General features: G+C 40.4%; 1 protein-coding gene across 5 annotated transcripts in view; it reads left to right on the top strand.

The window, feature by feature from the left end:
• Positions 1–23,246, top strand: part of LOC126335298 (apoptotic chromatin condensation inducer in the nucleus-like) — an 85,404-nt gene that overhangs the window by 11,180 nt on the left and 50,978 nt on the right. For 2 of the 5 annotated variants that reach the window (XR_007564852.1, XM_049998402.1), the window contains exons 2-7: positions 13,382–13,729; positions 13,832–13,983; positions 15,224–16,405; positions 18,803–18,899; positions 19,005–19,032; positions 21,523–21,629. Coding sequence is in view for 3 of the 5 variants with exons in the window: in XM_049998402.1 (XP_049854359.1) it covers positions 13,385–13,729; positions 13,832–13,983; positions 15,224–16,405; positions 18,803–18,899; positions 19,005–19,032; positions 21,523–21,629 (1,911 nt within the window). In the remaining 2 variants the exon portion in view is untranslated. Of the gene's footprint in view, positions 1–13,381; positions 13,730–13,831; positions 13,984–15,223; positions 16,406–18,802; positions 18,900–19,004; positions 19,033–21,519; positions 21,630–23,246 lie in introns of all 5 variants that reach the window. The other 3 variants (XR_007564851.1, XM_049998401.1, XM_049998403.1) reach the window with 2 other exon arrangements.

Raw genomic sequence — 23,246 nt, 5'->3', positions numbered from 1 at the left:
TCTGCCATCTACTTTACAGGAAATTTTAGCTGATGACACTCAAGCAGCTGCTCGTGCTCTTCGTTTTATTACTTTGACGGACTTGTCCAAAGACATCTAAGTCTTTTCCCATTTGGACGTACCTTCAGCACTGCCCAGCTTGCTTATTGTCGGGAGTGGCCCATTCTTTCTGACACGTAAGCGAGTGACCATTTCCCGTGTGCTATCCATCTGCTGACTGTTACCGCACCTGCTTTCACACCCAAATGGCGGCTTACTAAGGCTGACTGGTGGCTTACTCCTCCCTAGAGACCTTCAACAAATAAGATTTCCCCAGTCATGATGACCAGGTGGAATATATTATAAACCTTATACTTACCGCTGTAGTGTGTTCCATTCCTCGCGCTTGATCTTTACCATGCTGTGTCCCAGTCCCTTGGTGGACTGAGGCATGCCGTGACGCAGTTCCTGTGACAATGTCATAGTAGACCCTATCGCTATCTCCAACACCTTGGACCGCCATTTGTAGAAATTTTGAGCTCTTCCCACTATCACTCTGCCTCCCTCCATTGGAAATGGGTGGAGACAGCTCATGCAATACCCTTCTCTTCTCAGAATCGTGAGTGCTACAATACCGCTTCTTATGAGGGAGCTAGATAGTGCTCTCACTTCATCCCAATCCTCTGACACAGGGCCAGATGCTGTCCACATTCAGATGTTATAGCACCTTTCTCTTGCAGGCAAGCACTTTCTGCTTAATATGTACAACCACTTCGGGCAGAGGGCATGTTTCCCTAATGTTGGCATGAAGCCACCGTCGTACCCATACCTAAGCCCAGTAAGGACAAAAACCACCTCCTGGCTACTGATCCATCTCTCTCACCAGATGTGTTTTCCAGGTGATGAAACGTACGATTCAAGTGCAGCTGGTATGGTAGCTCAAGTTACTAACGACTGCACAGTGTGGATTTCGAGCGCACCATTCTGCAGTTGACCGTCTTGTTACTTTGTCCACCCGTGTCATGAGTGGTTTTCTGAATTGTGACCCCCCCCCTTTTTTTTGGGGGGGGGGGGGTGGGAGGCGTACGACACCTGATGGAGAATTAGTACCCTCTGTACTCTTTACACGTGGGGCTTTTGTGGCCACCTGCACTGTTTCCTTCATGAATTTTTTAAAAGACAGAGTTTTCAAGCTGCGTGTGGGTTCTGCCTTGTCAGACACTTTTATACAAGATACCGGTATGTCTCAAGGTTCCATCATGAGCGCTGTGCTCTTTGCTGTCACCATTAACCTTATAATTGCCTTTCTTCCGCCGGGCACCTCCAGCTCCTGTTTGTTGATGATTTTGCGATCTATTGCAGTTCTCCATGGATCTGTCCAACTGAGCGGCGTCTTCAGCAATGGCTTGATCATCTTTACTCCTGAAGCATAGGCAGTGGCTTTTGTTTTTCTATGGACAAATTTGTTTGTATGAATTTCTGACAGCGCAATTGATTCTTCCCACCATCTTTACATCTTGGTCTGTTGCTCTTCCATTCGTTGAAACTACGAAATCCTGTGGCTCGTGCTAAGTAGGAAGCTCTCTTGGTCCTCCCGTGTGTCTTATCTGGCAGCCCCCAGTCCCTTATCCATTCTAAACTAGACTATCAGACCCTTATCCATTCGAAACTAGACTATCAGTCCCTTATCCATTCGAAACTAGACTATGGGTGCTTTGTTTATGTGCGATCTCTACACTAGCCACGATCTTGGCATCCATTTGGCCACTGGCTCCTTTTACATTAGTTCGGTTGTTAGTCTGTATGCTGAATCTGCTGAACTACCACCGTCCTACTGCCGTGACTTTCTCCTCAGCGGGTATCCATGCTGTTTGTCTGGCATACAGTGCCACCCGTCCTATGCCTACTCCTTAGATGAATCCTTTGATCACCAGTAAGGGGCATGTCGCTCCTCTACTTTGCCTCCTGGAGTCCGCTTTTGGTACCTGTTCCGGCGGCTTGACTTCACACTACCTTCAACGTTCATGGTGGGTGTGAACCCTTCACCACCTTGGCTTCGTGAAGTGCCCTGTGTTAACCTTGGCCTTCATTCGCTTCCTAAGGACAATACTCCAGCCTCCCTCTATCGCCTTCAGTTTCACGACCTTCATGTGGAACCTTGCGGTAGTACCTTTGTGTACACTGATGGCTCTCAGACTGACCATGGTGTCGGGTGTGCCTTTGTCATCAGCACCAACGTTTTTCGATATCTGCATCTGGCACACTGCTCAGTATTTACAGCCGAACTCTTTGCCTTTATCAGGCCATGGAGTACATCCGGCAACACAGACTTTTCAATTGTGTCCTCCGCTCAGGCACTCTCAGCACCCTCAAAAACTACATTCGCTGTATGCTGCCCATCCCTTTGTGCAACGGGTCCAGGAAAACTGGCACTTGCTCACTCGTGATGGAGTCACTGTGATGTTTGTGGGTTCCTGGTCATGTGGTCTTCCAGAAAATGAGGCTGCTGCCGAGGCTGTAGTCCTCGTACCTCAGCCCTGCAGTTCCTCTACTCCTTCCAATGATCTCTTGTGTTGTCATTTGTCAGGAGGTGGTGTCACTTTATCATCACCATTGGTCCCCCCCTTCATGGGAATAAGCTCCAGATTTTAGGTTGCTTATTGTGCACTGCCTTTTTAGCCATTGTCATTTGTTAAGTGGAGCTCCCACACCACTTTATACATATTGTGCCCAAGTTTTAACTGTCCGCCACATCCTGGTGGAATGCCCATTTTTAGCTGTTTACATTCACGCTTGGGTTTGCTGTCAAGAGTTATTGGCCGCTTTAGCAAATGTCACGGGGGCTGTTGACTGCATTTTACTTTTATCCGTCATAGCAGTATGGCAAAGGCCATTTAATTTTTAGTTCTGGACCTCCGTATCTGTATGGTGTCTTTTGTAACCCTTTCTGCAAATCCCTGTTTTTAGCTGTCTTATGTCAATTGGGATTGACATATAGTCATTTTTTAACTCCTCTCTGTCTTCGTATTCTATAGTTTTGACTTGGGCACATGACCCCAGTTCTTTCCACGCACTAAAACAAACCAAACCAAACAAACTCACTCCTGCCAGTGCACTCGTATTAGACCCACTGATAATGTCTTGATTTTAGGTAACAATGGCCCTCCAGCAAATATATTCTGAAAAGTTTAGTGCTTTTAGCTCACCCAGTAATTAATAAATGTAAAACGCTCCACATCATCGTGTCCAACATAATATTATATCAACCTCTAGAAAGTTTTCATGGGTTGAAACGTATATCCAAAATTTATTATAACAAGAAGCAAGACTACTTATGTATGTACGGCCTCTGTACTGTGCCCTCCGCTCCTTTGCTTTACGTGGAATTTAGTGCGTACACTAACCATAATGCAATAACCAGCACATACTTCGATGCTATTGAGCAAAGCTCTACATATTTATATGGATGGCCCAAGAATCATGTCAGAAGGCAATGTTGCTGTGCTGTTTTACGCCAAAGAACGGGTTACTTTTTGAACTCCTTCCTCAGTCTCTTCTTATACGGAGGAAGCAGTAACAAGCACATACGTCACTGTACATCTACATACACACTCTGGAAGCCATGTACCATGCAATGTACCAAGTACCAGTGCTAGTCTTTTCCTTTCCTGTTCTATTCACATGTAGAGCGAGGGAAAAACAGCTGTCCGTATGCCCCCTTATGCCTTAATTTCTTGTATCTTACCTTGCTGGTTTTTACGTGGAAAGTATGTTGCAGCAGTGAGATCATTCTGCAGTCAGGTTCAAATGCCAGTTCTCTAAATTTTCTCAATAGTGTTTCTCTAAAAGAAATGTCACCTCCCCTCTAGGGATTCCTATTTGAGTTTCCAAAGTATCACCAAACACTTGCATGTTGTTCGAATCTACCAGTAACAAATCTAGGTAGCTGCCTGTGAATTTTTTTGATGACTTCCTTTGGTACAACCCAACTTGGATCCCAAACACTTGAGCAGTGCTCAAGAATAGGTCGCAACAGTGTCCAATATGCAGTCTCCTTTACAGATGATGCACACTTTCCTAAAATTCTCCCAGTAAACTGAAGTTGACCATTTGCCTTCTGTACCACAGTCTTTGCATGCTAGTTCCATGTCATATTGCTTGGCAACATTACACACAGATTTTAAATGACATGACAGTGTCAAGTGGACACAACTGGTCCTGTATCCTAAAATTAAGGGTTTTTTTTCTTCATGCTCATCTGCATTCTTACATTTTTCTGTATCTAGCCCTTTTAGCACCAGTTGTTTTCTCAAAAGATCATGTTAAAAGTGCCATGCGATTTTACAGTAAAATGCAGACCTCTGCCATACTTGGCAATAAAATCTAAACTAATGCATAAAGGAATGTATTTTTTTAATTTTTAGGGAATGCTGTTGGCTATAGTAATATGTGCAATACACATTGTCTAATAACATATTTTCAGAGAAAAAAATTATTTTCATAATGGGGTTTATTGAAAAAAAATTAAAACTTAAATTTCAGTTTACCCTGAGACCCATCAAATGATGATATACTCAAAAATTTCAGGTTTATATGTAGTTTTCTTAACAAAAACATCATAAAGGCATAATTTTTTTTTTTATTTCACTAAAGAAAAAATCAAAAAGAACATAACATTACAAAAAAAAATTGTTTTGCTCTAAATGTGTTCCCAGTTCTTCAGTCATAAATCACTGACAAATGTGAGATTGCAGTTATGACAACTACTTGCACACGTGCTGACCAACACATGAAGGATGCAGTCCTTTCTTGCAACAAACACATACTGTTCGTGAACACCGCTTCTTATCCTTCGTAGAACAAACACTACAGTAGTGTTCCTTTCTCCCCGGAAGAGTCTCTACACCATATACTGTTGGAGCAGGTACATTTATATCTGTTGCACTTGTGGTTGCAGTCCTTGCCTGAAACCACTGTTGAGAAAGTTTGCATATGACTATACTGTTAAACTTCAGTCGTGTCGGTGGTTTGTCGCTGGGGTTTAGGCTTTCCTTATACAAAACTTATGCATTCAGCAACATCCTGGCAATTATGCTGAACACTACCTTCTTCCACATATTGACAGTCCTCTCATCTAAATAACAGTATGCCATAATATCAGATGAGTCAATGCCACCCATATACTGATTATATTCAACAATTACATCTGGTTTCTTGACCGACTGTCTGTTGCAAATTGTCTTTTCTGATGATTTAGCAGAGGAAGATGTGCTCACAAGGAGGACTGGATTTCTCTGTGATTTCTTTTGTCTGAAGCCACAGAGAAGTATAAAAGATTTCTTGAAAAACTGTAGCGTTTCTTCTAATTGTTCCCGTTAGATAAGTGCCAACTGAATACAGCTTTTCTGCCAGAGGAATAGATGTAAAAAAAGTTATCGCAAAACACATGGTAACCTTTTTGCATGTAGCTCCCAAGAGCTAGTAGTTTCATGACGACTACATATCCCAGGCCATTTTCTTTTATTTCGTTTTTGTCATCATCACTTTTTGCACCTCGGTATGCATAAAACCCTAGGCAGTAATTTACTGCATCACACTGCATACAAAATTTGACTCCCCATCTGTGATGATGTTTATTTGGAAGGTACTGGATTAGCTGTGAGTGCGCCTTTGTCCCAACAAGGCTTTCATCTACACTCAATTGCTAGTGTGGAGTGTAGTAGTGACTGAAAACATTGTTGGCAATACTTGAAATTTGGCTGTTGGATCATATAATAGGTGACCAGAAGGATGAAGTTTCGAATTGTCTACAAAATGTAAGAACCGCAGCAACAATTGAAACCTGTTGCGTGAAAACATTTGCGGAAACCACGGTGTCAACAAGTTTGCATCAGTTGACCAATAACTAAAAATTGTCTTTTTTTTTCCAGTCCCATATTCAAAATCACTGCTGTAAAAGTCCTCATTTCTGCTACAGTTGTTGGTTGCCACTGTTTGATTCTTGAATTTGGCGATAAATGCGTTGACAGAATCACCTGGCGAGCATATCTGTTAGTCACTATAATCGTAAGAAGCTGCTGCGAGAACAACAAATTAAAAAAATCTATTGGTGTGGCGTTTGCTGGTATATGTTTAGGGCCTGGTACTTTTGAATGCACAAAGCTTGGATGGGGGTGGATTATCTGATGCCTCATCCATTATTTCAAGAAAAGTATTTGCACTGCAGTTCAGTTGTGTTTGGTCATCGTCGTCGTCATTTGCTGACGCACAGTCGTCACTTGAAGAAGAAAACGACGAGTCCTCTTCTCCACCGGACATCTCATAATCCGATTCACTTTCTGCAAATTCATCTTCACTTCCACTACTTATCATATTATTGTCTAAATCACTCGTATAGAACTGCAACTTCTTACTTGACGATGCTATGCTTCTGCGAAATACTCGGTAGATAAACAATGCCAGAGAAGTTTATTTTACTCAAAATATCACACTAACAATTGAAAAGAAGACCGATATGCTGTGCCTTTGACCTTCCTTCTGTGTCTTGGCTAGGAAATACTAACAACTTTGCCTTAAAGCGCAGAAAAAATGAATGAGAAGGGCATCACGATCAGATTGTTACTGGCATTTTTCACAGAAAATTTGGATCACGATCAAATCGTATTTGGCACTAAAAGGTTTAAAGCCAGCTTTTGTTCATCACACAAAGTAGAAATTTAGTCTTAAGTGATCTTGTATCGTCCTACAGTCACTCATCTTTGACACTTTCCCACACACAACAGACACAACTGCAGATTGCTGTCCACTCTTTCCAGACATTTATCTTTATAGAAGATAATAGCAGTCCTATCACACTTACCTATGTCATTCCTGATGATACCCTTGTCTCTGATGCACGCTCGCCGACAAGGATAACATATTGGGTTCTATTATTCCAGAAGTCTTCAAGCCGCTCTCTTGTCTGGGAACTTATTCTGTGTGCTCGTACCTTCATTAACAGTGTGCAGTGGGGCACCATGTCAAATACTTTTGGAAATTTGAAAATATGGAATCTGCCTGTTGCCCTTCATCCATAGTTCATAGTATATCATGTGAGGAAGGGACAAACTGAGCATAACAAAAGCAGTGATTTGTAAAACAGCGATGATTCATGAATATAAGCTTTTTGGTTCCTACAAAATTTATTACATTTAAATTGGAATTGTACTAGAATTCCTCAACAAATCAATGTTAAGGATATTGGTCTGTTATTTTGTAGGACCTTTCTTTTACACTTCTTGTAGACAGAAGTCACCTGTGCTTTTTTTATTACCCCCAGTTGCTGGGGATGCGCTGAGTGGGAAATTTCCGATAAATCCAAGCTAAGTAAGAGGCTAGTACCTTAGAGTACTCTTTGTAAAACCGAATTGGGATCCCATCCAGACCTATAAACATAAGTGGTTTCAACTCTACCAGTTGTTTCTGTGTGCCAGGGTTGCTTATTAGTATGTTGCCCATATGGGACTCTATGCCAGGGTCAAACGACGGTATGTTTGTACAATTTTCCTGCAACACATTTCTTAAATGTGAAAATTTAAAACTTCGGCTGTTGTTTTGCTATCTTCAACTGCCACATGAGACTGATCAATGAGTGACTGGAAGGAAGGCTTAGACTAGCTTTAGAGAGCTTACATAGAACCAGATTTTTTTGCTGATGTATTATAGTCGTATTTGTTGTATCCCTCAAGCATGAACCAAGTATGCAACAGCCTTTCTTTGTCAGAATTTTCTGCAGTTTGTTGCTAAACTACTAGGGGTTCTTTTCCACCATTAATCCACTTACTAAGACATATTTGTCCAGAGCATGACTTACAATTTGTTTAAACTTTGCCCATTACTCATCTATGTGGCACAGAAAGTGCTGCCACAAAAACCTTTGGTCGAAATCAAGATCTATGAAAGAAGCATTAACGTAATGTAACATCTATCATACTGGAACAGGGTGTATATGGCCCGGGAAAACCCGAGAATTTCTAAGAATTCCGGGATTTTTCATTGTTTTAGATCTCATTGACAAATAACTTTAGTCCACTGCTGCTGAATAATACTGCAGCAATGAAACATAAATCAGAGAATAACACCAAAATAAGAGTTCAGTTGCATAGAAAATGGGTAATTTACACAATGCACAGACCAGTTTGCTGACACCGAAGAGTGTCAAAGGCTTTAGGTTGAAGATTATGCAGTACATCCATAACAACTAATGTGCATTTGATGTGCGTGATGTCAAAACTGTTTACATTTCTAACAGATCACCAGAAAATATTACGCATAGTGGCTTCAGATGCGTTACTTTCAAAGAAAATTTCCTCACAAGATGATTTATGTTACGTGTGAATATGTGCAGTGAATTTCTTAAATCACAGGGCGTTATAACTCTCATTCAAAGCGTAACACTTAGAGGATCAGCCATTTGAAAAATGTTGGGCCCAGAAGATAAGTCATTTATGCCACTACTTAAAATTTTACCGGCACATTTGTATTTGATATGACTTAACGTGTAACACATGCTAAAAAAAGACCGAGCTTCAAGTTAGTTTTCATATTTAATGTTGTTCTTACATAGATAAAAAATTAATGCGATTGATGGCAAAAGTGCAATTGACCTTCAAAAAACTGTGCATAATGTGTTACTCAGCAATGTCACAAGTCTTTTCATGCCAGTACACCTCGACTTTTCTACACAACTGATAATCATTTTGGCACGATTTTAACTGTCAAATTAGAGCCTGTTAGTAGGCCTACGGAATTCCTATCATTGTAGGACTAATAACAGTGGATGCCAATAGACAATGCAATTCTCGTTCGTACGTACACATCTACTTAAGAGTTAACCGTTGTAGAAGCGCACTTTGCTGATTTGAGCGAGCTCGACCTACCTTCGTAACGTACACGCCGCGGCCTGTCTTTCTCGTAGGCCTCGTGCTGTGAATAACTGCCATCATTCGCTAGTGAGATCACATGGCATAAGTTATGACTGGCTGACCAAAGTGCATCGCTCAACGCAATCTCTATTTTAGAGCTTTGGAAGCTACCGTGCTGTAATTTGTGGAATTTGTGTATATACTTTCGCAATACTAAAATAAACACTGTGCATATTGTCTCGCATCAAACAACTTTCCCAGCACATTGTTTTTCCTGGCTTTCGTTTCCTAAAGTGCTGGGACGTCCTCCGTCGGTATAAGACCTTTTCGATTCAAAGGACTGATACCGAACGAGGTGGCGCAGTGGTTAGCACACTGGACTCGCATTTGGGAGGACGACGGTTCGATCCCATCTCCGTCCATCCTGATTTAGGTTTTCCATGATTTCCCTAAATCGTTTCAGTCAAATGCCGTAATGGTTCCTTTGAAAGGGCACGGCCGATTTCCTTCCCAATCCTTCCCTAACCTGAGCTTGCGCTCCGTCTCTAATGACCTTGTTGTCGACGGGACGTTAAACACTAAACACCACCACCACCACCAAAGGACTGTTAGGTTTTACAGCTCTGAGGGAAAGCATACTGTTACTTAACACGGATGTATTTTCACCCGCTTTATATGTAATTTCATCCGGGAGAAATTGTGTTTTTTAACCGGGAAAAATCCTTTTTTTTTTCTTCTTCCCTCCCTCCCTCCCTCCCTCCCTCCCTCCCTCCCTCCCTCCCTCGTAGACACCCTGTGGAACTAAATGATTGCAGTTCATGTGTGCGTGAGCTGCTACCAACTGCTTATCTGCTCTTTCTAGCAAATACTTTCGTAGCCGCCTTGACTGATTGTTAACTTTTTCAATGACGGTTGCTATGATACACTGTACTATTTAACCCAGAACGATAAGACTTGTGATTATTTCCGATTCCAAAAACATTCTTAGTACCATAGAGAACAGAAATTGGTTAACAAAGCAATGAACTTATAAGCGTGGTTCATGAAATAACAGAATGCTTTCAAATAAAGAAATATATTTATTTACTTTGGATTAAAGCTCGTGCAAGCATTTTGTATAACAAAACTGTAGACGAGTTGGCCAAGGCAGGTGCTTTATTTGGAACCTTTTTAGATATCCAGTTACCTTTCACTGCTTTATTACATAGAGTTAAAATGGGAATCAGATCCCATTAGGAAGGGGAATGGAAAATATCATTAGTGAATAAATGAAAATATTATAGTTGGGTACAACCCCACATATCCTGCATACTGTGGTTTTACGATATATCTGTACACCGCAGAGCTACTTTTACACTGCAAAAGGATGAGATTTAATCAAGGCAGTTCTCTGTATCATTATTTGGTCTACAACTTAGGAATTCAGACACCTGTGAGTGCAACAACTCAGATGTGAGCGGCGTTAATAATTTAATCTTCACCTGCCAAACATACAATCTACATAGAGAGCAGTTCCTCTCAGAAGTTTACAGTCACAGGATTCCATTCCCAACAAATATTACTAGTAATTTGGTTAGGAATAATAGAGCAGTGGTTAAATGTCTGACAGAGTTAATTTTAATGAGTAATTTCAAAATCTGACCACAGAACTAAGTAGTAGTGACTTTTTTAAACTTTGCTATTTTCCCCCTAGTGCTTAAAAATTAAGTTTTCCATTGTTTACCCAATAGGGAAGAAACAAATTTTAGTTACGTTAATGAAATATGTTCATGTCTAATTTAAACGAAATTCTGATTTTAACTGATAGCGGCTAAGTAGTGTACTCCTACTGAAGGCAAAACTCTCTCTCTCTCTCTCTCTCTCTCTCTCTCTCTCTCTCTCTCTCTCTCTCTCTCTAAGTCAAGTGCTGTAAATTCGAACATACCAACCCTGCCTCCTTCAACTTTGCTGTCATTTTCAGTAACACTATGGCTGCAAGATTTGCTGTTGCTTGGTACAGAGGGTTATAGTGTTTTAACGTAAACCTCTCAGCCTTGCTATCATTTTGCTCACTATTTAAAATAAATGATCTTTCCACTGTTACGAAGTGTGCATGGATTCATATTCTTAACATGGCAGAGATGCAAGACTCAAGAAACAACTAATGGACAAAGTCACTAACAACACTGAAACATTATCAAAACAGAACAAAAGTTTGCAAACTAACAGGACCTCCATAGTAATACGCATTTTTGAGTGGGTGTGTTCTTGTTATTTGTACATATAAAAACATTTAAAATGTGGAAATATCTCACTGCAGAGGAAAAAAAGATTTCCCACCATGGAAGCAAGTGTAACTTTGATATAATGAATGCATAAAAATATTGTTACAACATTTGTTGCTCTCGCCAGCTGGAATCGTCTGCCTTCCAATCCAACCTAAACCTCAAGCTGCACTTCAGATCAGTCAATGTCACTATCTTCATATTTCAGATAGCTTTTCGATGTGAGATATACACTGACTTTGCCAACTCCCTAGCAAACACATCACCTTCCAGTTTTATTTAGGCCTTAGACTTTGCAACACATCAGTTTGCCACCACAACCACCATTTAAAAAAGTGCAAAGTGGAACATCAGTATTGCAATATTCAATATACTCACTATATCGGCTACGCCTATATTACAGGTCTAGTGTGCAACTTAGTCTAAGATACATTCGATCTAAGGTACCATCCACAATAATTAAAATACTTGTTGTTAAAAAACATGAACAAAAGTGCAGCTTAATCATAAAACAAAAATGAGCAAGTGTCAATTGGCCATACACTGCCCAGTAGAAGAAAGCATCCAGCTTGGAATTACAGTCTGACAGGCATATCTAGTCTTTTACATATGTTCATTTCAGCTTATAGTTACTGAAGTAAAAGCCTGTTGTCTCAGGAGCAGCTAAATTACATAGGGCTGTTGTGTTGTGTCAAAAGACATAAACAGAGGTCGCACTTAAAGGTTTAGGTGTTCCTCTTCTGACATGCTACGTGAGAATGGAATGGTCAGGAAATAGTCTAAAAGTGGCTAGATGATTAAGGTTTTTGTTGTGTTCCACCTGTAATTCTTGCCATTCAAAATCCATTACAAGCTTCAGCTTTCCTTAGTACTTTCCACTCTTTCACATGTCAGCCACTCACCTGAGCATTTGCTCCTACCATAGGAAGATTTTAAAACTCCCTGCTATCAGCTGATTTAACACTGTCTGTTGTTGGCTCAACCTCCTCCTTCCTCTCCATAACAGGATTTTGTAAGTTGCCCAGCATCTCAAATGCTACATAACTTACTGCTGAGCTCACCACAATACAGAACTTAACTATTTTCAGATGCAAAATTCCAAGCTTACTGCCAGACTGCTTTTCCATAGTAAGGCCACCCCACTACAAAACTTAATCTCTGATCTTAACTTTTAATTTGCAAGTATATTATTCATGAGAGAGTTAAGTTTGTAACTTCTGAATTAGTCTAACTCAGTAACCACCAGTATGCTGCCCTTTAGCAACTTAGGAAACTTTTGGAACATATTTTCGTATTGCCGTTGTGGTACAGCCTTGACAGACCAAGTGAGTTGCACAATAACTCGAGATCCTTGCACTTACATTCAAGTGATTCAAATCCCCTTCAGGCCTTTTACATCTATGTTTTTCATGGTATCCCTTAAGAACGCCTACAGAAATACCTGTCTGATTTCTTTGGAAAGGAAAAGGCCTCCCGCCGCCGCCCCCCCCCCCCCCCCCCCCCGCTTTGAGTTTTTGTACCCTCTTAATGACCTACGGGATATTAAATCCTAGTCTTTCTTTCCCAACACCTTCTGGGGAAAATGCTGCAGCTTTTCTGTTAAATCTGTATTAAATCCTAGTCTCTCTATCTCTTTCCCAACACCTTCTGGGGAAAATGCTGCAGCTTTTCTGTTAAATTTACCCTCACAAATTCCATCTCTTAAAGGCATTTTCAACATTTTTTCCAAAAGACTCCCCAGTACTGTTGTACCACAAATCTGATACCAAGAAGTCGACCATTAACTGGCAAAAGCCCCCTACCCAATATACATGATTAAAGGAGTACTCTGATAAAACAAAAGCCTCAGCTACTGTACGCTATATTCATGATATATCGGAATTGAAGCTATATGTGGCGTTATCCTATGCCATGCTGTTTCCTCCTCACAAATGAAAGCAGCAATTGTTAATGACTACACTTTGATGAAAAAAAATCCATGTATGCTTGTATCTTTTTAATTGCAGTGCTGTCAAACTTAAATGTTAAATCTTAACTTTGATTTGATATTTATTTAATTGTGTATATGCCCCATAGCCTCTGCTTTCTCCTTCAGAACGTTGTGCTTATTAACCTTGATGTTATGTCTGTGATTGATATAATTCAAAAAATTCAGTCCTGCAGATTTTTCACTTATTATTATTATTAGATATATGTATAAAATTATAATGTGTTCTAACTTAACACTTTAATTAGGAAATGAGAAGGAAAAGTGACAAGCTGAAGGAAAAAGATAGAGAGAGTCCAGAAAAGAAAACAGTCCGGCGATCATCTCGGAGGCATTCTAAGAGGAGAAAACACTCCCATTCCTCTTCACCAGAAGCGGAAGACTCTGGTGCAGATGATAGTGAGTCTCAATGCAGGAGTAGATCATTGAAACGAGATGAGAAACAAGAGGATGATACAGTTTCTAATGAATTAAATGAAACAATTAAGTCTGGCCAAAAGAAGACGGATCCAGGCAAAAATGCAGAAAAAAACTTGACAGGCTGTGAAGAGGATTGGAAAGAAGACACTGCATTTTGGTCCGAAGACAACCCACAGGTTTGTGAGAACATAAATTCACATGTTCAGTTAATAATGCAGCAACAATAATTGAATTTTGGATTAAGGAGGTATGACTGAACATTACATTGCCTTTTGCAGGGATTGCTTCCTAAAGAGACTACAGAACCAATTCAGAAAAAGTTACCCACCACAGAAGTGATGGACACAGATGAAGGTTCACAGTCTCAGCAGTCTCTGGCTGAGACTGGGAGAGGTGTTCTTTTAGAACCAAAGACAAGAAGAACAAAACGGTAAACATGTTCAGTTGAAGTGAGGAATTCACTGTAAAAATTTTGACATAACAGTAGTAACAACAAAAACGTTTTAGCTGCCTCTATAAGGAAGCTTGTTGTTGGCATCCATTCTGATAATTTTGATATGCGTGCTCTTGCTCAACACTGTGGGAATGGAGATATTTTCAGTTATGCAGAAATGTACCTGAAATAGTGAGCAGTATTCTACTGCATTGATGTGTGTCATAACACCATTCATTCTGGAACATCCAATGACAGTACATGCGTAAAGGTCAAATATCAACCACCTCACTTTAGCTCAGCAGTTCCTCATCGTCAACTAGCTATTCATGACCCCAACATTGCTCTTGTGAAGAAAAGTAATTTCACAAAGTCCTTGGTGATTTTTGTTTTGTGGGATTAGGCTGTGGTAGCTTATGTAGGCCACGGCCTTAGGCCCATTAAAAATGTATTGGCATAAACAGAACAGACCATGTGAGAAAACTGGGAATGGGTTGATGAAAATTGGAGATTCTTTGCACACCTAACTGAGTGCCTTCCACTGAGGATGCCGATGTTCACTGAAATGTAAGGTCTTTAGACAAATATTAAGTGGTGAAGAAACACACTCTCTGCCCTTTTGAGGTCCAAAATAAATATGAGGAACCAAGAAAAGTTCATTTTGTGAAATAAATTAATGCAGTAAAACAAAAAATATTCCTGAAGATAGGATTCAGTCCGAATTATGCTATCTTGCATCATATCTAATGACCTAGTTGTCAGTGGGATGTTAAACCCTAATCTTAGTTTCTTCTTGCAGTTATAAGGGTATCAACTATGTCTCTAAACTTCAGAATTATTACACACAGTTTTATGATACTCAGCTATTTCTTATTATTGTTCTACTTGTTACTCCATCTGACAATTTCAAGTGCCTTTTCCATGAGTGAAATCCTAAGAATGGCACAGAACAGTTTTTCTCGTGTTCTTGGAGGATGCGAGCTGAGTGGCAGGGAGAGATAACTTAGTCAGTGACACTCGCAATTACATGTATTATTTACTTTTGTGAACAGTACTGCGCACTATGTAATACAGTTGACTCGTGCATAAACTGACTATAACAATTCTAATTTCTGCCACTGCCACTTTTTATGCAGTCACATGCACCTATGCATTTTTATTGTAATAAATTTAGGATTGAAAGTTTTACACATATCTAATTTTTGTCAGGTTCTATAAATTGTAATTTTTTTTGCAGGATACGTAGGAGGTCTACTGCCAGTGGCTGTGAGGATGGAGAACCTGCTGCAGACAGAGCAACATGTGACGAAATTGCAGCCAGTTCTGCAGTTGAGAGTGAAGAACAGAGAGGAAGAACTGAAAGTGAATCTGACAATGGGACTGAAGTGACAGTTAGTAAAAGGGATAGAGTGGCTTCAGACTGTGCTCAGGGAAGTAATGAGTCGGAAGCAAAGGGGAGTGAAGTTAAATTGAATGAGAACTCTAGTGAACAGGGTAGAAGAAATTCCATGGATAATAGATCAGAGCAGGAAGATCCTGCTGAAGAGAAACCATCTGTTGGATTAAATTCTGAGGTAGTAAAAAAAGAAAAAACTATAGAAGAAAAGATTGCAGATATGTGCAATGATTCTTCGTGTGATAAGTCAGAAGCAGACTGCGACAACAACTCTCAGAAAGATATTTCTGAGGGCATGACTAAAGAAAAGGTACTGGAACTTCTAGGTGATGACAGTTCTGCAGTGCAAAGCAGTTTGAAGTTAGAAAGTGACAGAGAAACATCAGATGAAAGTACTGTACAACAAGATGCAATCAAAGATGACAGTAGTGCATCACGAGCGTCTTCAGAGACACCTTCCAAGGAAGGTGCTGTTCCAAGGAGACGCAGCAGCAGTGATTCGGCAGATTTTCAGTCAAATAGGGAGGAGGGTGGACGTGACTCATCAGAAAGAGTGAAAATGGAATCGTCTGATGAAAAAAATGCTCTTCTTAAGGAAACTGTCTCATCATCTGATAATAAACAGCAGCCTGAGGCAGACGATTCTGCTAAGAAAACTGACTCAGTGCATGAGAAAAACTCACAGAAGACTGATAAGCATTTGGAGGAGCTCCACGAGGCAGATAACTCATCTGCAAAAAATGAGAGTGGCTCATCTGATCAACCGAAAACAGAAGAGGTGAAAGTGAAACCAAAGAGAATAAAATTGTGTCGGACAAGTAGAGATGCGAACAGCTACAGTGCAGCCAGTAAAGACACCAGAAGCCACAGCCCTGATTCACACGAGAACCAAAGGCCTGTAAAGTTGAACAGGAAAAGTCGTAGTCCAGAGCCATCACAGAAGAGTCGCAGAAGGGAAAGTGACTCACAAGAACCTCACAGTCCGGGTCAACGTTACGAAAGAATTATTTTAAGGAGATCATTGTAAGTTGACCATCACCAGTCATTTTGGGAACTGATGTGATTATACTGTTTTCTGCTTTATTTTAAGCTGTTTTAAGTTATTGTCGCTCGTTTCATGTTTAGAGGTCTCGTTAACAATGTAGGAGAAGATAGATTGCTACTTACCATAAAGGTGCCATGTTAAGTTGCAGACAGGCACAATTAAGACGCTTAAACAAAACTTACAACCACAGCCCTCATCAGCAAAAGAGAAGCACCTACCATTCAGACACACTAGCAACCACAGCTCATGTACAAGGTTGCCAGTTCCTGCAGCTTGGGCCGAATGCAACTGTTTTATGGGATGGAACAGCAATCTGGAAGGGGCAGGGAATGGGAAGGGATAGTAGCGTATGGGTGGGGAGGAGAGAGGAACACTGTCTGGTGGTGTGTGCAAGGGCTAGAATGCCAACAGGCAAAGTTTCAGAATTTTGTGTGCTGGGAGGTGGGGGGGAAAAGGGAAGGAGTAGGGTAAAGGTGCAGAGGGCAACAAACAAAGAGGTTGGAGACAAGAATGGGGTGGAAGTGCCCTTACAGAGGGGATGGAAACTGCTGGCTGGAGGGTGTAGGGACCATATATTGAGACTGGGATAAATGTGGCAGCAGAGAATATGTTGTAAGGATAACCCCCACCTGCACAGAGGATACAGATGGCTCAGGTAGTGAAGCAGCCATTGAAATCAAGTATATTATGTTCAGATGCATGCGGTGCCACTGGGTGGCCTGTGTTGCTCATGGCTACAGATTGGCAGTGCTCGTTCATCCTGGTGGACAGCTGGTTATTAATCAAGCCAATATAAAAAGCTGGGCAGTGATTGCAGCAGACCTGGTAAACGACATGGCTGCTTTCATAGGTGGCTCAGCCCCTGATGGTGTAGGATAAACCTGTGGCAGGACTGGAATAGGAAGTGTTGGGTTGGTGGGCTGGCAGGTCTTCCAGTTAGGTCTTCCACAGGGATATGATTCTTGTGACATGGGGCTGGGATTGAATGTGGCATAGAGATAGACTAGGGTGTTTTGGAGGTTAGGTGGGCAACAGAACACCACTTTAGGAGGGGTGGGAAGGATCTCAGGTAGAATGTCCCTCATTTCAGGGCATGACGATAGGTACTCAAAAGGCATGGCGATGGATGTGGTTAAGTTGCTCAAGGCATGGGTGGTACTGGGTGAGGAAGGTGGGTCACTCTTTTATGTCTAGTTTTTGCGGGTAAGGGGAGGATTAGGAATTTAAGGGAAAATGGCATTGGAGATTTGTTTGCGGATTAGGTCTGGGGGATAATAACTGTCTTTGAAGCCCTTGGTGAGACCCTCAGATTGCTGGGAAAGGGAGTTCTTGTCACTGCAGATACTCCAACCCCGCATGGCCAGGCTTTATGGGAAGGAGTTGTTTGTGTGACAGGGATAACCGCTGTCAAAATGCAGGTACTCTTAGTGGTAGGTGGGTTTAATGTGGACAGAGATGCAGATGGAGCCATCAGACAGGGCTCTCCAACATTTACAATCTAACTGCCAACATCAAAGTACTAATGACTTTTTGTCATTTACACTCCACTACCCCAACCCCTTTACCTCCTGGATCCCTACTCACCACAGTTGACACCACATCCCTGTTACCACACCTCCCCCCAGGGGGCTCGTTACTCTTTGGTTCTTGGCTACCACCACGAGGCCCCAGCCTTTGCAGCATCTTTTCCTTTCTGCATTGCATGTGTATCCTTTTGCTATTCTTTTTCTCCTCCCTTGGGGAACGTGTCTGGGGTGTTATTGGGAATGTACCACATTGTCCGTTGCTGACATAAGAACAGTCTCTCCACTTTTTTTTCTCGTACCCTTTTCCTTTCTTCATTCACCTTCTCATATCCTTCCTCCCCTTCGGCATTTGAGGCTCCACATTTTCTTCTTCTTCCCTGTGCACTCCTGAACGCAGGCCCATGTGTCTGACAGGTGACTGGGTGAGGCACAATTCCCAGCACTGCATTGATAGGTACGGTTCGCACGTAGCCTCTGGTACAGGCCAAGCCCAGAGAGGGGTGATTGCCTGAGCTGCTACCTTCCCAAATTGCTGATTGGTCCATCAGTCAGGTGTTTGGGGGGTTGTGACCTGAGACGTGAAGAGTGACCTACGACTGGTGCACCCCCTTGTGAAGGGGGCCTCCAGTTGGAAGGAGCACGCCATTGGAGACGATGACAATTGTGGGGCATTTTCTTGTCATGAACCAGTTGTCTTCACAATTAATATCTATGAAATGTAAACCATGTGGTGCGCTTCTGGATATTTCTCTGTGAAGGTGTCTGCATGTAAAGTATCTCTATTAGTTATCCAGTCTTATCACACATTTCATTTTATATTACTACTATTATTGTTGTTATTATTTGCAGTTCAGAAAAATCTGTTTCAAGAATTGAAGGGGACACAGGAACTGTTTCCCGTGATGAAGCCAAAACTGATATTGCAACAGATGGCAAGGATAATAAGGTAATTGAAGTGTTACTTGTTGCCTCAGTACCACTTTACCTGATCTTTTGAGTTGAAGCCATTCAATGCTTTTATTATAAATACATCTTTTTAATTTTGTTTCAGGAGAATGAGAAGCTGGTCTCAAACAAAGGTGAGTGGATGTACCAGCAAAACAAGCAAGAACTACAACATTTAGAGTTTAATTGTCAATATCTTCTACTTAATTGTTGATATTTTCTACATTTTGAAGCTGTTCTGTTTTTAGTAACCTTTTCTTTTTCCCCAAAAGTGTTTCGACCTTTCCTGAATTGGTCATGTGTTTTAAAAACGATAGCATTTATGTGTAATTGTATTTCTTACTGTGTAAAATTCAGGATGGAATGTAACAATATTCTGAAGAGGATCTTCGCTACCCACAATACAGTGGAGATGCTGAGTTGCAGATAGTCACAAAATAAGCTTGTGGCCAACAAGGCCTCGCGCGCACACACACACACACACACACACACACACACACACACACACACACACACACACACACACACACACACACACGACTGCAGTCTCTGAAGCCATGCTGAAAGCTTATTTTGTGACAGTCTTTTTGTTGTGCCTCTCTGGAACTCAGCATCTCTGTTATATGGTGAGTAACAGCTGTACTTCTCAGAATATTGTGCTTCTTACTTGATAAATTATCCATTTACTTACAGCTTCATTTCAAAACACTATAAAAGTTCCAAGTCCCGAATAAATTTAAATTTGAAACAAATGTGCTTTTGTACAATTATTCATCCAAGCTTGCTGACGTTGATTTGAATTTATTAGTGTTTTGAGCAAGCAGTAAAGGAAACAAAAGAAAAATTTGGAGTAGGTATTAAAATCCAGGGAGAAGAAATAAAAACTTTGAGGTTCGCCGATGACATTGTAATTCTGTCAGAGACGGCAAAGGACTTGGAAGAACAATTGAACGAAATGGACAGTGTGTTGAAAGGAGGGTATAAGATGAACATCAACAAAAGCAAAACGAGGATAATGGAATGTAGTCAAATTAAGTCGGGTGATGCTGAGGGAATTAGATAGGAGATGAGACACTTAACGTAGTTTTGGTATTTGGGGAGCAAAATAACTGATGATGGTCGAAGTAGAGAGGATATAAGATGTAGACTGGCTATGGCAAGGAAAGCGTTTCTGAAGAAGAGAAATTTGTTAACATCGAGTATAGATTTAAATGTCAGGAAGTAGTTTCTGATAGTATATGTATGGAGTGTAGCCATGTATGGAAGTGAAACATGGACAATAAATAGTTTGGACAAGAAGAGAATAGAAGCTTTTGAAATGTGGTGCTACAGAAGAATGCTGAAGATCAGACGGGTAGATCACGTAACTAATGAGGAGGTATTGAATAGGATTGGGGAGAAGAGAAGTTTGTGGCACAACTTGACTAGAAGAAGGGATCGGTTGGTAGGACATGTCCTGAGCCATCAAGGGATCACAAATTTAGCATTGGAGGGCAGTGTGAAGGGTAAAAATCGTAGAGGGAGACCAAGAGATGAATACACTAAGCAGATTCAGAAGGATGTAGGTTGCAGTAGGTACTGGGAGATGGAGCTTGCACAGGATAGATTAGCATGGAGAGCTGCATCAAACCAGTCTCAGGACTGAAGACCACAACAACAGTGTTTTTGCGTAGTGTGTCTTGCCACATTCCAGTGCACCAATCGTGCACTCCTTTTAAAGTAAGTCCTGCTATGTACTCTCAAACATCATATAATTACAAAACATTTGTACAGGCATTTACGTTCCAGTGTCCATTGTTTTATGATATGTTTCATATTTGGTTGTGTGTGTATGATTGATAAATGCATTGGTCATCATCAAGTTCCATGTAATGTGAAATGTAAACAAATACAAGAACAGCATTATAAATGAATGAAGCAACATCAGAAACTGAAGAAATTTATTTTTCATTTGACCTCATGTTCAGGAAGTAAAATACAGTTTGAGTTACAGTGCATTGATTAAATGTTGGTGGAAAAAGGGTAGACTGTGAAGACAAAATGCAGTGCCTGTCTGACAGCCGAACAGTCGTTGCAATGTGGGGTTTTCAGTTTGTGGTGTTCATTGTCATACTTAATCTAAGCCTTCATGATGTAGATTTCATTATGCTGCTCCCCTCACGCACAGCCTTACCCCATATTCACCACCTCTCCTGCATGGGTCTGTCACTTATTTGTAAAACTCACATAGTCTGTACTGTTTGTGTGTAGCATATTTAAATGATGTAGAACAATGGTGGAAATTAGCAGTTCAGTTTAAATAGCTTTTCCACCATATGTTTCATAAAATACTGTAAAATATAATAATGTTTCTTATTCTAGGCCGTGATCTTTCTTTCGATTATCCTTTGTGGTTTCTATTTTACAACCTTATTCATGATGGGATGGATTTGTAATTCCAGATCTCATTATGTACACATTTATTATTCATCTTTATTTCTACTTTCTTGAAATGGTGATTCACTCGAATGGAATGAATTTAATTGGTCCTTTTATTCTTGATGTCATCATTTTTTAGTCAGAAATGTGATGTGTTATCTTTTAATTATATTTTTCCAACAAAATTTTATGATTTCACCCAGCAGATGCTGCAGCAGCTGGCAGCATTTCTCGAAAAAGGCGTTGGGGTGCAAGTAAGACAAGCCGAGCCAATAAGAAGCCTGTACTTTCAATCTCATCAGATTCTCTCAAGGTAAATATTGTCTATACCTACAAGGAAGTAGGCTGTAGTAGTCAGACATAGATGGCTAGGACCAGGCAGGCAGAAGCAGGGATAATTGTTGCACTATTGCCTATTAGCAACAATTTCTGCTGTGCACTGAGATGTATAAATGGACATCAGCTTTCTCCTTCCAGTTTGACGAAGCCATGTATTGTGTAATTGATCTGACCCACTTGTTCATGTAGTGTGTTACAATCAAAGACGGTGACTACTTGTTTAAAGTCTATCTAGAACAATTCACTATATAACTCACTGTGGTCCTGTTTAAAGTTCATTGTGACAATGATTTCTAAAGAAGCTATGGCACTTGTATTGGTTATCAGAGTCTACATCACTACAGATGCAAATGAATAATTTATCTGTTAATTGTTTGCATAATACTATCATCTGAATTAAAAGTGGAAACATGCATACACAAAAATCAGCAAAAAGTATTTTTGCTATTCAAGTAATATATGTTATATTCCATTTTTTAAGTCGGTAATAAGTCTTTTAGACAAAACAATTTTTGCTTTATTTCAAAACATCTTCAGCAGTCACACCAAAATTTGGTTTTTCTTACAAATCTGTTTGTCGGTACTGTAAGCAGTGCCTGTGTTTTACATTACTACAATTAAACAGCACTAAATTAAGATTAATACTCCCAATGTACTTATTCATACTATATTCCTAATGGTCTTCCACATATTTCTAAAAGATTGCACTTCACTGACGCTGGATATACATACATTTTCATGTTGTGTGGAGGCACGTACACCACATGTAGTTGGTTTTTCTGTTGCTTTAGGTGATCATCATTTGTCTTGTTATCTGTGGTTGGAGAGAGAGAGAGTAAACATGTACACAGGTTTCAATATTTTGGTGTGGGTGTATATGTGAGATTCATGTTCTAACTTCGGTTCGTACACATTATTACATTGTTTTAGGTACTTTACTACAATAGTGGGGGGGGGGGGGGGGCTGAGTGGGTATGCTGACTATTTTGGGTGATACTGTCTTTTTGGTGGCTATATGGAGTTTTATTTATCTGCTATACGTTTCAGGTGTTACTGAGGGAGTTAGATTAGGAAATAAGACACTTGCTGATGGTACAAGTATAGTAATAACATCCAAAAACCAAGAACTAAGTGATGTAATTGTAAATGATGTTTTTCACAAAATTATTAAGTGGTTCTCAGCAAACGGACTCTCTTTAAATTTTGATAAAACACAGTATATACAGTTCCGTACAGTAAATGGCACAACTCCAGTAATAAATATAGACTTTGAACAGAAGTCTGTAGCTAAGGTACAATTTTCAAAATTTTTAGGTGTGTCCATTGATGAGAGGTTAAACTGGAAGCAACACATTGATGGTCTGCTGTAACGTCTGAGTTCGGCTACGTATGCTATTAGGGTTATTGCAAATTTTGGTGATAAGAATCTCAGTAAATTAGCTTACTATGCCTACTTTCATTCACTGCTTTCGTATGGTATCATATTCTGGGGTAATTCATCATTGAGTAGAAAAGTATTCATTGCTCAAAAACGTGTAGTCAGAATAATTGCTGGAGCCCACCCACGGTCATCTTGCAGACATCTATTTAA

This window comes from Schistocerca gregaria, chromosome 2, assembly GCF_023897955.1.
Source record: "Schistocerca gregaria isolate iqSchGreg1 chromosome 2, iqSchGreg1.2, whole genome shotgun sequence".
In the NCBI taxonomy this organism is placed as follows: domain Eukaryota; kingdom Metazoa; phylum Arthropoda; class Insecta; order Orthoptera; family Acrididae; genus Schistocerca; species Schistocerca gregaria.
This window is presented reverse-complemented; position numbering and strand designations above follow the sequence as displayed.